This window comes from Chelonoidis abingdonii, chromosome 6, assembly GCF_003597395.2.
Source record: "Chelonoidis abingdonii isolate Lonesome George chromosome 6, CheloAbing_2.0, whole genome shotgun sequence".
In the NCBI taxonomy this organism is placed as follows: Eukaryota; Metazoa; Chordata; order Testudines; family Testudinidae; genus Chelonoidis; species Chelonoidis abingdonii.
Window position 1 is genome coordinate 107200279 of NC_133774.1, and position 16954 is coordinate 107217232.

Below are 16954 nucleotides of genomic sequence, written 5' to 3' on the forward strand. Positions count from 1 at the left end.
CCAGGGACTGAGGTGAGGCTGACTGGCCTGTAGTTTCCCAGATCCTCCTCCTTCCCTCTTTTAAAGATGGGCACTACATTAGCCTTTTTCCCAGTCATCCGGGACCTTCCCCAATCGCCTTGAGTTTTCAAAGATAATGGCCAATGGCTCTGCAACCACATCCGCCAACTCCTTTAGCACCCTCAGATGCAGTGCATCCAGCCCCACGGACTTGTGCTCATCCAGCTGTTCTAAATAGTCCTGAACCACTTCTTTCTCCACAGAGCATTGGTCACCTCCACCCCTTACTGTGCTGCCCAGTGTAGTAGTCTGGTAACTGACCTTGTTCATGAAGATGGAGGCAAAAAAAAGCATTGAGTACATTAGCTTTTTGTACATCCTCTGTCACTAGTTTGCCTCCCTCATTCAGTAAGGGGCCCACACTTTCCTTGACCACCTTCTTGTTGCTAACATACCTGAAGAAACCCTTCTTGTTACTCATAACATCTCTTGCTAGTTGCAACTCCAAGTGTGATTTGGCCTTCCAGATTTCACTCCTGCATGCCTGAGCAATATTTTTATCCTCCTCCCTAGTCATTTGTCCAATCTTCCACTTCTTTTAAGCTTCATTTTTGTGTTTAAGATCAGCAAAGATTTCACTGTTAATCAAAGCCGGTCACCTGCCATATTTACTATTTTTTCCATACAGCGGGATGGTTTGTTCCTGCAACCTCAATGAGGATTCTTTAAAATACAGCCAACTCTCCTAGACTCCTTTCCCCCTCATGTTATTCTCCCAGGGGATCCTGCCCATCAGTTCCCTGAGGGAGTCAGAGTCTCCTTTTCTGAAGTCCAGGGTCCGTATTCTGCTGCTCTCCTTTCTTCCTTGGTAACACTGACAGTAACAGTGATGGGTGTCAGTTCTTAGAGATAGAAGTCATCATAGTCTGCTTGCCTTGTGGGTCTTCCACTTCCTGGTCAGCTGTAGTTTTCTCCCATTTGCCGACGTGCCACTAATGCAGCAATAGTTCACTGCACAACAATGCTCAGCAGCCATTAGTGTTACTCGGCCTGGAAAATCCACTGCTCAGCTGTGTTTCCTTTAGCATCAGCTTAACTCGGGCAAAGGGATCACAAGTCCTCCCTGTGGAATACCCTGGTACAGGACACCCCCAGTGGGCTCTCTCTGATCCACAAGGGAAGCTCCACAGCAGAGGCATGGAGGGCATGTGCTGGTGATGCATGGGGCAAGTGACTATTTTGTGCAAGTACCTTGTCCCATAAGCCCATTTTCTAAGAGGACAGGGTTTGTGCTCTACTATGAATGTGTTAAAAATTTCTAAACAGAAGATGCCTAGTTATTCCTAGAATATTTTTATTTTAGCCTTTATTATTATTGGTTTGGATCATCCCTCCTGCAGAACAGGGAGAGGCAATTCAGAGGAGGAAATCTCTATGAGAATCCCCTGGCAAAGGTCTCCCCTGAATGTTCTGCTTGTGTCAACGTGGGACAGAGATTCCCCCTTCCCCCAGTGGAAAAGACTTGGCAGACCTGCACCAGTCCCAGCAGCCCCTGGCTCCCGACAGTGAAGGTCAAATGGAGTTGTGATATTAGGGGCTCCCCCGATAGATGCCAGGCCACAAAAAGGGGGAGTGGAAAGGTGCTGCCGAGGTGGCTGATCCTCTCTCCTTCAGCACAGGAGCAGTGAACATCTGCCAGGCAGGAACATCTGGACAAAATCTTGACTGTTATTAATTAGTATTAAGACCAAAGTCACCCTCTGAGCACCAAGGTCCTTAACACAGGATGACTTTAACCATAAGAATGGGTGGACACACACACATTTACTTCCTCTACTTATTCAGCAACTCAATATGCAGAACAATATTTAATGGGAGGTGGCTGAAGGGAGTACATTGTCCATGTCATGCCCTTTGGCTTATCCTCATAAAACTCCCATTGCCTGAACATGTGCCACGTGGCTATATTGCCACACAGCACTTCAAAAATGTATCCCTTCATGGTTTATAATGCATGCACTAGTCCACAGCAATAAGTAAAAAAAACCTGATTTCTTTAAGATCCAAATAACCACTTCCCACTGCTGGACTGATGGTCATATCCCAGGAGAAAGGTGAGCTCACTTGTTCCCTTTTAAAGAGCAGCAGCCATGCTGGTGGGGGGGGGGAGGGTAGAGGGAGGTTGGCGGAGTATGGCGCTGACACTGTATTATTTCAATATGTGGCACACTATGCTCACCGTAATATGTTATAATAATGCCTTATAAAATCAGTCACACACTCATTCCACTTAACCACCAAAAAATAGACACCACTGGGGCAACGCAAGTGAGAATGAGAGAGAGAGCTCTCACACAGATGAAAGTTACAATACTCTCCTGTATTTTAGTCATTCTGCACAAGTGTAAACACCAGACATGGGTGATCCAATAGAGAGAAGAGTACAAGCTGGCTCAATGTCGGCCTTGTTTTCTAATTAAATCAGAACTGTTTTAAGGCATGGACTGGTTCACTTTCAGTATGGGTGAAATCATTTTTGCAGAATTCTGAACCCATCCAAACATTGCTGGGTTCAAAAGTTCACCTTAAAACTCCAACCTTTTGGGTTCACATTCCATTTAGAAGACATTGGGGGGGAAGGAAGAGGCAAAGGAGGAGCATAGAGAGGCAGGGTGATGAGTAAATTGAATTATTGTTTATGGTAGCGCTTATGTGTTAGGTGCTTTCCAAAAACTCAAGAAGGGAAGCTGCTCCAAGAAGCTCACAACAGAGAGGATAGAGACAAGTGGACAGAGGAACAATGAGAAGAACAACAATGGGCAACTGAATTCACTGTAAATAGCACAGAAGTGGGTAATTCTGACAGACTTAATTATGCACAGGTCAGATCAGGCATGTAAGGCCTGTTACTGGTACCACATAACTGATTATAACCTGCCACGGGCTGGGTGCTCAGCAACTAAACTAGGAACCTCACCATTCACTGAACTATGTGGAGTATGCCAGACACCCATTGGAGTGAAAAACAATAGCCACAGAGGAATAACTCCATCTGGCATTGCTGCCTTACAGCCAGCTCTTGATTGAACAAAGGATGGGGATGAAAACTCTGAACTAAGTCAGCTCTGGAGAACACATCAGGCAGTTGGCCCTGTAACTCAGTTGTGCCCTACATCATCTACTGCAACTGTGCTGGCTTCCAAACATTTTGGTCTCCAACTTTTGGGCACAGTCTGTAGTGCTGAGGGCTCAGGTGAGGGCTTTGGTCCGAAGGCAAATCTCTATCTCCTTTTCTTTTTTCTGCCTAAGCATAAATGCCAAAAGGTTGCTCGTTGGTATGTCAAATGTTCTAGAGGAGGTCAATGACACCATCACCACCAGAGAGCTGAAGAAGCTTGACATCAATGTAGCTGCTCTCTCTGAAACCAGACTAGCTGACACAGGCTCTTGATGCAAGATGCATTACACATTCTGGTGTGGAAAAAGCTAACAAGACTTACAACACAGGATGGATTTTGCAGTCAAAAACTCATTAGCATCCATGGTTGAATGTCCCATTGCAACATTAGAATGTATCATATAACTAAGAATATCTACAACAGGTGGTTTTGCCATCATCATCAGTACATATGCCTCCTCACTTTCCTTCATCTCTCAAGAGAAAGATCTGTTCTAGCAGCACTTCTGCAGCATTGTCAGTAAACTACCTTGTGTGATCAACTCATCTACTGGGAGATTTCAATGCTAGAGTCAGCTCAGATCACTGGATGTTGCCGCTATATATAGGCCACCATGAAGTGGAAAAAAATGGCTTATAATGTGCAAAGACTACTGGAGCTCTACACCCACATTACCAGAACCTAATTCCAAGGGATTCACCACTGGAAAGTCTCATGGAGAAACCCTAGATCTGGACAGTGGCACCAAATGGATTTGTCACCCATACAACTATATACAGGATGTTCTCCATACTCACTGTTTTTCACAGTGTAGACTACTGCACAGACCATGTGCTTGTACGCTGCAAAATAAAACTTTCACCATGGAAATTTCATCATGCCAAACAAAGAAGTTGCTCATACATTAACATCAACACAAAAGATGACCAAAGAAGGTATCACCAATTCACTATGAATCTCAGGGAAGCTAAACCATTGATTGCACCCCCTCTGAACACTGATGCAGCATGGAACACACTCAGAATGAATATTCATCTAGGTGTAACCTTTTTTACCAAAAACAAAGACTTTACAAGATAAAGACTGGTTTGCAACATATCCTGATGAAATACTTTCAGTTACTGAAGCAAAATGCACGGCACAGCACCACCGCACAATGAATCCCACTCCTGAGACACATGTTAACCTCAGAGTGACTATGAGCACATTACCATGAACAGGAAGGCAATACATTCAGTCACACTGGATCAATATGAGTGAGAAGGCACAAACATCCTTTGAGAACAGAGATGTAAGATGTATGATGGAATCAAGAAATCAATAGGAGCCTCAGTCAAGAAGACTGCCTCACTCAAATCTCTTAATGGAGACAATATTGATAGAAGCAAACAGATGCAATGCTGAATGGAACAATATCATAAACTTTATTAATGTGAAACCACAGTTTCTGAAGCAGCACTAAATGCAATCATCAGGCTACACACTATTGAAGAACATGATCAAGAACCATCTATGTATAAATGAGCTTGAAAAGGCAACCACGTCCCTAACAGGAAAGACTACAGAAAAAGATAGAATTCCAAATGAAGTACTGAAACAAGAATGACAGGTTGCATTTAAACATCCTCACAATGTCTTCCTTGCCTCCTGGAGGGAAGGTGGTGTATCACAAGACTAAAAGGATGTCATCATCCTAATGCTGTATCGAAGGAGATGGTAGTTGTTGCAATCAATCCAGAGGAATTTCTCTTCTTAGTCTTGCTAGTAAGACTGAGATGGGTCATTCTCAAAAGATAAGTTCTTTCTGAACATGTGTATCCAGAAAGTCAGTTTGGTCTGCATGCCAATAGATCAACTATCAGCATGGTCTTCACACTGAGGCCAGAAAAAAGTGTCAAGAACAAGGAAAACCTCTCTTCATGGCCTTCATGGATCTTACAAAGGCTTCTGACCTTGTCAGCAGAAAGGGTCTTTTTCAGCTCCTAGAGAGAACTGGTTGCCCTGCAAATCCTTCTCAGTCTGCTTTGATCCTTCCACAATGGCATGAAAGCTAGCCCAATATAAATGGTGAGCAATCTGACAGCTCTGAAATCTGCAGTGGTGTCAAATAGGGATATGTTTTGGCAGAAACACTCTCCAGTATATTCTCTGTGCTGCTTTTCCATGCTTTTTCCATCTAGCATTGAATGCGTCCATCTCCATATAAGATCCGATGGAAAACGCGTCATGACTAACGACAAAAAGCAAAGTCAGACACCTGCAAATAAGAGAATTTTTTTTCCCAAATGATGAAATGCGCATCACACACTGTGAAGAGGAGCTCTAGCAAACTTGCAGTAGCTTTATGCTAACTTGTGATGAATTTGGACTACTCATCAGTTTAAAGAAGGCAATGATTATGGCACAAGCTGTGTTGACTGCACCAGAAATTTCAATAGCTAGACCACACTAGGCATTGTGGACAAAGTTTTGGTATCTGGGATCAACTGCACTGGATAATTTATCTCTAGATGACGAGCTTAATTCTCACATTGGAAAGGTGGCCGTCATAGTCAGTCAACTGACCGAGCACGTATGGGATAGCAGAAAACTAACATTGAACACCTAAGATATGGATTTACCAGATGTATTTTCTGAGCATGCTACTGTATGGTGGCAAGATCTGGATCACCTACCGCAGGCATGAGAGAACACTCAATACCACCTTATACACCTGCTGCCTCCATTGTATTCTAAATATCAAGTGGGAAACAAAAGTTCCTGATATCAAAAGTACTTGAAAAATCAAAATTGCCACATCTTATCCCTATTCTAAAACAGATGTCTCCATTGACTTGGTCATCTGTGCAGGACAGATGATGGATGCATTCTAAACGATCTCATGCATGGGGAACTTGAGAGACCAATAGTGACCTATGCTTAGATTCAAGGATGTTTGCAAGAGGGACTTGAAAACTTTCAACATGGACACCACAAGCTGTGAAGATACAGCTAGCAACAAGCTACAATGGAGAGTTTCACTGTGCCAGGGAGTCAGAGAGGCTGAAGAGAGGTGATTGAGAGAGAGGAAAACACAGCAGACCTCAAATGCTAGGTCTTGCATACTCTATGCCTTCCATATCAGACGTGCACAATACACCCTGTGAAGGCCTCTGATTTGATATTAAATTTGAAAGAGAGAGTGAAGGCTGTGGAATCTGCTTTCCAGGTAATATAATAAGAGGTAGATGGGGTCACAAATCCATGAGATGGAAGTCAGGGCCTGAGTAGCAAGTATGGAGATAAAAGAAGGGTGATCATATGGAGGCTGGTTGATGGTTGGCAGAAAGAATGGAAAACCAGGGAACAGAAGCGTAACAGACACATCTACTTTTATCTATGCCTCAGCCATCCCTAGAGGGAGAGAGAATATCACACTGAGTTGCTGTGGGTTATAGACTTCCACCTGGCTAAGGAAGCTCATCCTGAGCTTTATAGTTTCACCCCACTCAAATCCCTGTATGGGTTACTATCTGTAACCCCCTCCCCTTGCCCCCCACACACTCACATAAGTCAGCAGCAGCAGAACCTGAGATCTCAGTGTCTAAAAGCATGATTCTGTACTGCCTCAGCTAAAAACAGAGTGCTACACTAAGGCCTGGTCTACACTGGGTGGGGGAGGTCGATGTAAGATATGCAACTTCAGCTACCGGAATAGCGTAGCTGAAGTCGACGTATCTTATTTCAACTTACCTCCCATCCTCATGGCGCGGGATCAATGGCTGCAGCTCCCCTGTCGATTCCACTTCCGCCTCTCGCCCTGGTGGAGTTCCGGAGTTGACGGGAGTGCGTTCGGGGATTGATTTATCGCGTCTAGACAAGACGTGATAAATGGATCCCTGATAGATTGATCGCTACCCACCAATATGGCGGGTAGTGCGGACATACCCCAAGTGTTACAATAGGATGGAAGAGAAATAGGAAGATGATCTCTGGACAGTACGTGGAAAATGTTTTGGAGTAGGGAGAGAGATCTCCAAAGATTTGTATAACTTCAGATAAGCAGCCACAATTTTGGCGCTTATCCAAAATAAACCAAACCTTCCAATCTTTTGAGCGTCTCCCATCACTCACAGTTAACTCATGGACTCATATCTGTATTTATTTTAATGACGATGGGCCATTCAGAGGGTTCAGAACTTTAGCCCTACCAGAGCCAAAAAAGGGAAAGGCATGTGTTTATGAAAAAAATAAAAATAAATTAAAAAGAAATGCATGATCTAAGCTCAAGTTCCCACATCAGAATTAAAATAAAAAAAGGGAGGGGGATGCACACAGAACACAAACGAACTACTATAAATCTCGGAGTTTGTCTACCACATTTTTTCCCTCTTAAATCATTGCAAAATATAGGTATGTTAATCTCATGTTGGTGTCTGTATTTTTTAAAGATGGAAAATACACCTTATCTCATTATTAGTTTATATATACCAAGCAAAGCAAGGTTTTGCCATGAATAGCAGGGATTTTATTTAAATTGAATAACAGAAATAGAGGGGTAAAACCCACATAAATTACCAGGATATTAATTATCGCTGTCCTTACGAGTTCCCTCTGATGTCATATGTGGAAAAATACATATTTGCATGGCTCTCTCTCTCTCTCTCTTAAAAAAAGACATCCACACATTGGAGTCAAAATGTTTTTCATAAGAAACTGTTCTCCTATGTGTTCTACTCACTTTTGATATAAATCTTTGGTAAGAAGTTTCCATCTCCCCCTTTCCTCTTTTAAATCACTAGCTCAGCTATTTCTTCTTTGAAAATTGCTGCCTGGGCTAGATATTTAAGGAACACGTTGTTGATATCACGCAGACTTGAAATTTTCCTTTTTTTTTTTTTAAAGTTACAGTAACTATAAAACATCACATCCAAAATACAATTATAATCATAACCCATCCATACTGAAATGAAAAAGAAAGGCAGAGCGGGGCATGCATATCAGGGAGTTATATATGAGCCCTCAATGACAGATGGTTTTAACAGGTGGATGAAAGAAAGAGATTTAAAATAAATAAATAAATAAATAAAATTCTCCACTCTCATTTCAGTACCAGAGCAGTGGGAGTCCTTATTGCTTCCTTTATTCCTTTTTATTTCTGGCTCTATTGATACAACACAGGATTTGAACAATACTCTGGCAGACTTCAAATGGAAACAAAAATTATATCCAACTAAGCAGGGAGGGGAAATCTGACACCCCTACGGTACCTTCGTGTGGAAGCAAAATGACTTGTATTTATTTTATGGGATAGTTTAAATTTATTATATGTTGTGTATAATTTCCTGTCACATTTCTTTAGTGTTCTTGGAATGTATTCTAGGATGTCTTACTTTATCACATACCCCCACCCCTCTGCCCTGACACCCTCTGTTGAACTTGCTGTAAAGGAAATCCCAGAAAGGCGAAAAACCTAGAGAACCATTCTAAGGAACAGTTCAAGCCATAGAAGAAATTCTGTAAGACCAATGAAGATGAAAATGGAAACTCTGTGAAAATTAATGTACTGTAGAATCAGTGTATATACCACTTATTTCTCTATGCAAATAGAAAAAGGAACCCGCTTATGAGATGTATCCAAATAATTCACAGGTGGTGAAACTATCAGAGGGTTCTGCAGATGCTTGCCTCATAAGCAGAATAAATCTCACATGCTACATACACTGCTTTCTCTTCTTTTTCCCCGGTCACCCGTCCATAATGCCTTCCGATTTCACCACAACTATTTTGGTTATTTTTACAAGAAATTGGGACAACATCTGTATCTGGCAGGCGAGAGAGGCTGCTCACATGTGAAAGGAAATTCTAACCAGTGTGTTTAAAAGGAAATAAAAGTGTTTATCCATTTCTGAGAAATGCACCACAATCTGGGTACAGTGAAGTCTGATAAGTTGAATCGACAATGGATAGTGAAATAGAAGGAAAGTTCTAGATTGTTTCAATGGATTGCGGGGGGGCCTGTGAAGTTCAGGTTATGATGAACCCCCGACTTACAGACAAGTTGTTCTGTGAAATAAAATGTCTCCACAATAAGATGATTCACTATCTAATATTACACAGTATACAAATCATGGTAATTGCGAGTGATCACTTTTTTAAAATGGATACTCTCTACTATGTGCATATGCTACACATGTCAATGCTCACTTGACGAAGGTATTTTAAGAAGATACTTAGGCCCAGATCCTAAGCTGTTATTAATCAGCATAGCACCACTGAAGTGAAGGGAAGTAAACTGATTTACACCAGCTGACAATCAGTTTTCAGTTAGCACCACATTTACAAATGTCCATTTAGTTTTGGCATCACTACTTTGAGTATAATATTTACAGCTTGTGTAGAGATGTGCAGATGTTTAAACACCAACTAACCATGTCCGGTCATAGGACACACTGCAATTACACCTATGTGCAGAGTTTTCTCTCTCATTCTTGATAGGAAGGTGAAGCATTTGAGAATGACATTGCAGCACCATTAAATGGCATTCAATCTTTCCAGTACAACATAATCCCCACAAGAATCCTCTTCTGGATGTGTTCCTCCAGAATGAATATGTAACTACTTCTTCACAGGTAACTGGATACAGAAGCTATGTTAGATTTCCATAGTGCAGTCCAAAGCAACACATAGCCTCAGATTTTGTTACAAACGGAAAACCTCAGGCCTGCTGTGCAAGTTGGAGAAAACCTGGAATAGGGTACATATTTGGGTGGAAACTATGTGACACTCATTGACTTTTTCATGGGTTTTAGCAGAAACTAGCAATGCTAGGTGGCTTTAGCTGAGGCTTGGTTTGAACTTTTAGGGTTTCCCAAACCCAAAACATCAAAGTGAAAGTCAAGGAGTAAGAACGTATGTGCATTACATCTGTCAAGTTCCTACAAAGCTCTGCAAAAAAGCCAACCTTCTTGATGCTGGGGTGTGTGTCTGGGGACAGGTAATACCCCCCAATTTTCAGAGAGATCAAAATGTATTTGCAACATCATGTTTTGATCATATAGGTGAAATTTCCACCCATGCAGAGAGGTAGCACAATGATTAACATTGCTCCACAAGGAGGCTTCTAACTCTCCCCTCAACTCCTTCATGTGTGGGTTTAACCAAAGTTTAGCCCAATCCCAGACTAAAACCCAATATTTTGTTTTAAGATCTGGATTTGTTCCAGAGTCCTCTCTCTCTTTGCTGTCCATCCAAGACATTTCTAACTTCACTGATAAAGATACAGGTCTCAGCAGGTGCAGCAGTTTCTCTGCTGGGCCGCCAGCACCTCAACGGCAAATCTCCCAAGCTCTGATATACAGTGAAATCTTGGCACTCCTGTCAGAAGGGAGCAAACCACAAGAGGGGATGATATCTCAAAAGATTCAGGTTGGGACAAGCATTGGTCATCACCAACCACCCAAATAAAGTCTTACTCATCACTAACTACCCTTTGCAAAGCTTTCTCCATCTTTAAGCAGAGATGGGTTGGAATCTCTAATAGATCACAGTGTGTCTTTTCATGATTTATCTTCTCTGCCTATTTCTTCTTTTCCTTCTCTCTCCTTGCACTGTATTCTTTTTTTCGTTCACTCTCATTTTTCCTACATTATATTTTCTACCTCCTCCCATATTTTCTGTATCCTCTCTATATTGTACTGCTTTTTTCTAACTTAACCCATATCACTCTCTCTTCCTACGCACCCCATGCCCATCCTTGCACCCCCACACACAGTGTTTGGAAATGTTACCAGACACCTAAAACCTAAAGGACTAAACCTAGTAGCCAGCAACTGATATGAAAGATGATTCCCACAGACCAAGGCAATGGCCATGTGAGAAGCCAACTGCTCTTCTCTACAACTGCTAGAAAAGGGGAAGGTGTTGCAATTCCTAGCCAGGTGCTGTCCCTCAGCCCTATTTTGATGACTCTAATCTGTCTACTAGCTTTTAGATACATTTGAAGGCTTCCTCCTCAACTCTCACTAGCTACCAAAAGAAAGATGGAACATTCTCTTTCTGCTGCTCTCTGTTCCCAGAGCATACAGGTTGCAGCAATTGATGGGAAGTGTCTTCACTACTCTGCCCCTGCAACAGCTTCCTGATTGTTGCTATGGGGATGACCTTGCTACTTTATCCCTCTCCCAATCTCTGTTTCTGTGCCGGCCTCTGCTAATGCTCAATGCCGTAGCAGAGTGAAATTGATTTGATTTTTTCTTTCTTTAAATCAGCTTCACTGCTGCCAACAGACTGTACAGCAGTTTGAGAAAGCAGCTAAGAGCAGCAGCAGAGGCAATGCAGCTGTCTGCAGTCTCAGACAGATAGCATTGAACCAGATATTCCTGGTTCACATTTGGATGGCTATCTTCACAACCATAAGAACTAGAGACTTTTTTAAATGAAAGCATATATTATGTAGCATTCTCCTCAAAAAGTTTTTTATTTCCTCCCGGTGAGTGGACTGTTCAAGCATTACACTAATTGATTAGTCCATTAAGTTAACTATTGATTGACTAGTTCATTCAGTTAATACACAGTTTCTGGACCAACATGAATTTGGCTGAATATGTTCTAGGCTCCAGATTCTTTAGGGTGTTTTATTGCCTGGTCTTTTTTATTTTCTCTCATCAGGCCTAAGAATTATGCTAAAGACAGAAAACCACCCAAAGAACCCAACCCCTAATCCTCAAGAGACTAGCGACACCACTGAGCTAGCCTAATAGTCTTTATTCAGGTCCAAATGGGCATTTTGCCTGAGTAAATTTTGGGCCCAAAGAACAAAATCCCACCACTAACTCAGTTCATCTGATTACAGCAGTTCCCACAAATCCTTGCCCTCAGTGAATGGAGGGACAGTAAATGATATACTTGGAAAAGAAATCTGGAAAAGTTCAGCAAAGCGAGTCTAGACATGTAACTCTAGAACAAGATAGCAAGAAACTGACATATTAGACACACTTACTAGTGACTCAGCCATCCATATAAAGAAAATGGTATGTTGTGTGTATAGATGTGAAACATTCAGACTGAAAGCGTACTGGCTAGATTTTCAAATGCCAAAACTCGGCAAAGTTTTGAGTGCACCTCATTTGCATGAATAAAGTCTGCATTTGTATGTACAAACTGTGTAGTTCAGCGTGCCATTACCCAGTCAGAATGTTCAAATGCCAGTTTACCCACACACATGAGCATGAATAGAAAGTGTACATGTGCAGTTTTGGAGTCCAGGCTGGAAAATCCATCCTTATACAGCTATAAATGCAGAAACAGATGGGCATACATACAAGTGATAGACAGACATATCTGCACATGAAGAGAAATGACAAGAGTCAAGCTTTCTACATTCAGCTGTAAACAAGGAATTTAACATTCATTCTACAGACTAATTGTGCTTATGGTCATCCAAGACAGATCAAGTTAGATAATAGAGGAGTTGAGTGCCAGAGAACCTGGAAGGAATGGACTATTGTGCTTGACTAGTTTCCATGTATAAATTAGTGCAGAGAGAAAAAAAAGAAATTCTACAGACACATGTACTTTATTATAATTCCTAGTGTTATTCCTGCACAACTACCACAATAGCAGGCCAGAGAGCTAAAAACCACTAAAAAGAAGCAAAGAGCAAATGCAAATTTCATTAAATGCCTTTCTAACAAGAAGTGCTTGACTTCAGGTTTGGATGAACACATGTCAATGGCTGGTCTTAGACGTGGTTTGCTTGTGATGGGTTTTTATTTTTAAATGAATAGAAAGGGAAATCTTTGGAAAAGAATGCCTGCTCATTTTTGTTTCCCTCAAAAGAGGTGTGTTACAACTTCCTTAGCATGCAATAGTCTGTAGGACAATGAGCAAAATTCCCTAAATATCTCATTTTAATCTGGAAAAAAATATATATCTTAAGTAAGTATCAAGTCTGCTTTAACTCTTACAGACTCAGATTCTGGGCACTCTGTTCCAGGGCAATTAACAAGTTAAATACCTGACCCTGCAGTCCTTCCTCAGGGAAAACATCCCATTGAAATCAAAAGGATTTTGCTCTGACCTGATCCTAAAGAGCCCTGGAGGACTGCACCCATCAACACCAACTGCTACATCTTTTTAGACGGTGCGAATTGGTCTAATGGTCTGTCCTGCCCTGGCTCTGCTCCTTGGTGTGAGGAGCCAGGGAGACTAGCACCACAGCTGACTCTAGATTCCTCCATTCTTTTAGCACCAGCAATGCATCTGGATTGTGCCAACCTTCCCTGCTGGTGCACCCATGCAGACCAAGCTATTCTCTCGCCTTGAGCATGCTTTTCTTTCAGGGGGGTTTGCTTCACACACATCACACACAGCAACACGTGTGCTAAGTGACTTAAGAGACAGATCCTGTGAAGGCGTTCTACTGGATGTAAACTGCTTACTCCCAGGAGCAGTCCCATTATAGTCAATGGGGCTACCTGCTGTAGTAAAGACCTCTCACAGTCAGCGCCAGCTCCAGCTTTTCTGCAGCCCCAAGCGGCAAAGCAAAAAAATAAATAAAAAAATCCTGTAGTCGTTACTCAGTTAAAACTTTCAATAAAACCAAATAAGGGATTTGCCTAAGTGAGGACTGAGACAAAAATGCCCTAACTCTGAAAAAGAAATTTTTTGCTTATTTCATGTCACTATTCTTAAGGCACAAAAAGAGTTTTATTTTAAAAACCTCTTATGGGGGGAGGGACACACACACACACACAAATCACAAAAACTGGTATAGTATTAAATATAATGCATAATGGTTGGCAGCAGAATGCACTATTTATTTTCATGAATTAGGGACTGAGTGCACAATTCATAAGCAGTGGAGTGAAGTAAATACAAGTTGTGAGGGTAGGGGTATTAACCTGGAGTCAAATCCTACAGCTTTTACTCAGTCCTAACTTAGGAAAAACTCCTACTGATTTTCCTTAAGTTAGGAGTGCAGGATCTAGCTCATAATGTGTAACAGTTGCCAGGCTAATAAACTTTTCATTTGTTAAGGAGAGCATGTGCATGCCTCTCATGCCTCTCTAAATGTGTGGCTTACATTTTATTTTATATTTGAAAGAGCCTTTTTTAACCAAAATTATTTTTGTGGAAGATATTCATATTTACAATTATTTTAGAAACTCATATTTAATGATCTGTGAATAGCTGTTATTGAGACCTGACAAAGATCCATAACATGCATTTTGAATAGGGATATATTGCTTCTGATAACTCTTGTGGCTATCAACATTAACATTAGCATACAATAATTAGCACATTTTGTTTCATTCACAAGTATACAAAGACATAAGCTTAGTTTTATCTGAAAATAGATAATGAACTTTGGAATAAAATAATGATTCTTCAGTAATTAAGTACATAAAATATGCACTTTGCATTAGAGTCAAAGCTGTAAATTAATGTTTAAAAAAAAAACCCAAGAGGTTTTGCTTTCGATCACTATTTACAAATTAATCTAACCTTCATACGAGCTTAGTTAACGTGCATGCCCATGACACTCTCCTGTTAAAAATGTGTGCATTACTACTAATGTTTTCACTGCAGACTTTCTGGAGAGTAAACGCGCAGCTCATACTCATAAAATTAAGTATGAGTCACAATGGAACATTTACTTTCAATCAAACAACGCAGCAATGGTGTTCAGCTGTAGAGCATCTTATCAGTCTCCTTGGGAGACACAATAAAATAAACATCCACCAAACAATAACCACCAATGCTGCATCTGTAATGTACACCTGAGATTACAGAACAATATTTTGCTTCCAAAACTTAGAGTTAACTTGTCTCTCTAATAACTTACAGTAATTATCAGAGATAATCTGAGCTGGCTGCAGAAGTCCCAGTACATGCTGTACCTGGTTTCTCTGCATTTGCAGAGGAAAAAATAGTTTTTAAAAAAGAGGAAAAGCCCAACCCCCTAGTACATAAATTTCCAGGAACACTACAACATTTTACAGTTTGATTTCAACAGGGGAAAAAAAGGCTGTTGTCCAAATTCCAAGCACTCAATCCATCATTCACAGTTCCTCTCTCCCCCCGTTTATATAATCTATGCCAACATTAACCTTTTAGTTCTACCTGGAGCAACCTATACTACAAGACCCCTCATAGTGTCCTGGAGCCTCGACTTCTACACAGCAGTTTTAAAGCCCCACAGCCCAAGCCCTGCAAGTCCAAGTCAGCTGACATGGTCCACCCTTGAGTGTTTAATTGCAGTGTAGACATACCCCTAGAACCTGTGTTGGGTTAGAGGGGTTGATACTTGCAGAATCATTTCTTTTTACCTGGGTCTTAACGATTTAGAAAAATGGATCTCGACTGCAACAGTTAAGTATTTAAATAAAAGAAATGACATTTACCAGGAGCAGAGACGCCAGGAGTAGGGTGCCAGCAGTTGCCCAACTGCAGCATTCCATGCTTGGATCCTTGCCGCAATCTGAATCGGACACTGAATAAGCTGCTAAGTGCTCCTCTGCCTGCTGTCACATCCAGTACTGGTGCTAACACTTCAGCCCTGCCTATCAGCTTCCATCAGCTCTGCTCACATTTCCTGACTAAGGGTGGGTGGGGGGGGGTGAGCTGAATGGAATCTCTCTCTGAGCAGGCAGCCAGCCAATCAGGCTCTTGCTAATCAGACATGCAGAATAACAAAGCCAAGGGGTCCAGGGAAAGTATGAGAGAGAAAGAAAGAGGGGAAGGAATGAGAGAGGAAGAGAATGGCAAAGCTGAAGGGAGTGCTCTGCCTTTAGTTAACCCTGCTCAAGAGAGCTAGTCCTCTACTTGCCACAAGCTGTTTGTGGCTTTTGCTAGTACAATCGCGTTCCTTCTAACTGTGCATTGTTCCATTCAGGAGAGAAATTTAATCTATGTCAATACAGAACACATGCCATAAAGGGCACAAATCATAAGAAACAGAAATTTGCCAGAGAAAAATAAATTCTACTTAAATAAGGTCCTCGTGTATTCCTTAAGGGAACATGGACTGTGCAAATCGTTTTTATGCCACTTTGCCACAGAGGAGCATCTCTCCCCGCACTCCATCACCTCTTGTCATTCACAATCTGTTTTTAAACTGGTTTCACAATTTCCTGCTTTACATGGATGATGGCTGCAATGTTGTGGTAACCAAGTCAGCTGGTAAAGATGCTGGTCTGTAAAACAAAGAATGAAGAAAAACGTCCTCATCACCTAAAGAAAAACATTTTCAATTATCCATATTCAGAAGGGCCCCAGATATTGACTGAGAGTTGTGCTTGCTTAGCTCCTTCAACAGATGAGTTAGGTAACTACCATACCAGAGCTATATTGACCAGTTTCTCACTGCTGTCTGTGATGCCTATTATATGTACCTGTTAGAGCACAGTATCACCGCTTATTAGTAAAGTTGCCACTTCTCATTATAATACCTTGTTTTCAGTGGCTTATACAACCTTGCCAAGCTTTGAATGTTTTTAGGCAGAAATTTCCTGGGCATCTGCCTCATGCTGTAGCTTTCTGAAGAATTTCAGCCAGAATGGATCAGCCATTGCTGACAACAACAATAAGGGCAAATAAATTGTTTTGTCCACGTTAAAAACTTCTGGCAACCTTTTCTTTCAATAGCTCTAGCACCTTCTGGTTTGGAGCAAGAGCCTTAAGTTTGCCATGTGGGTGGCCTTTGTGATGGGCCTCTTGCTGTCCTTTTGAAAGTCTTCCATCTTATAAGCTTTTTTTTAAAAAAATTACAGGTCACACATACCTCCCCACCT

General features: G+C 41.4%; 1 protein-coding gene across 4 annotated transcripts in view; it reads right to left on the reverse strand.

Moving 5' to 3' along the window:
* ADAMTSL1 (ADAMTS like 1) overlaps positions 1 to 16954 on the reverse strand; it is a 684387-nt gene that overhangs the window by 239092 nt on the left and 428341 nt on the right. Inside the window, exon 1 of one of the 4 annotated variants that reach the window (XM_032797546.1) lies at positions 15566 to 15717. The exons of the other annotated variants lie outside the window; for them this stretch is intronic. Coding sequence (XP_032653437.1) covers positions 15566 to 15622 — 57 coding nt within the window. The 5' untranslated portion in view covers positions 15623 to 15717. Of the gene's footprint in view, positions 1 to 15565; positions 15718 to 16954 lie in introns of those variants that run through there. 4 annotated transcript variants of the gene reach the window in all.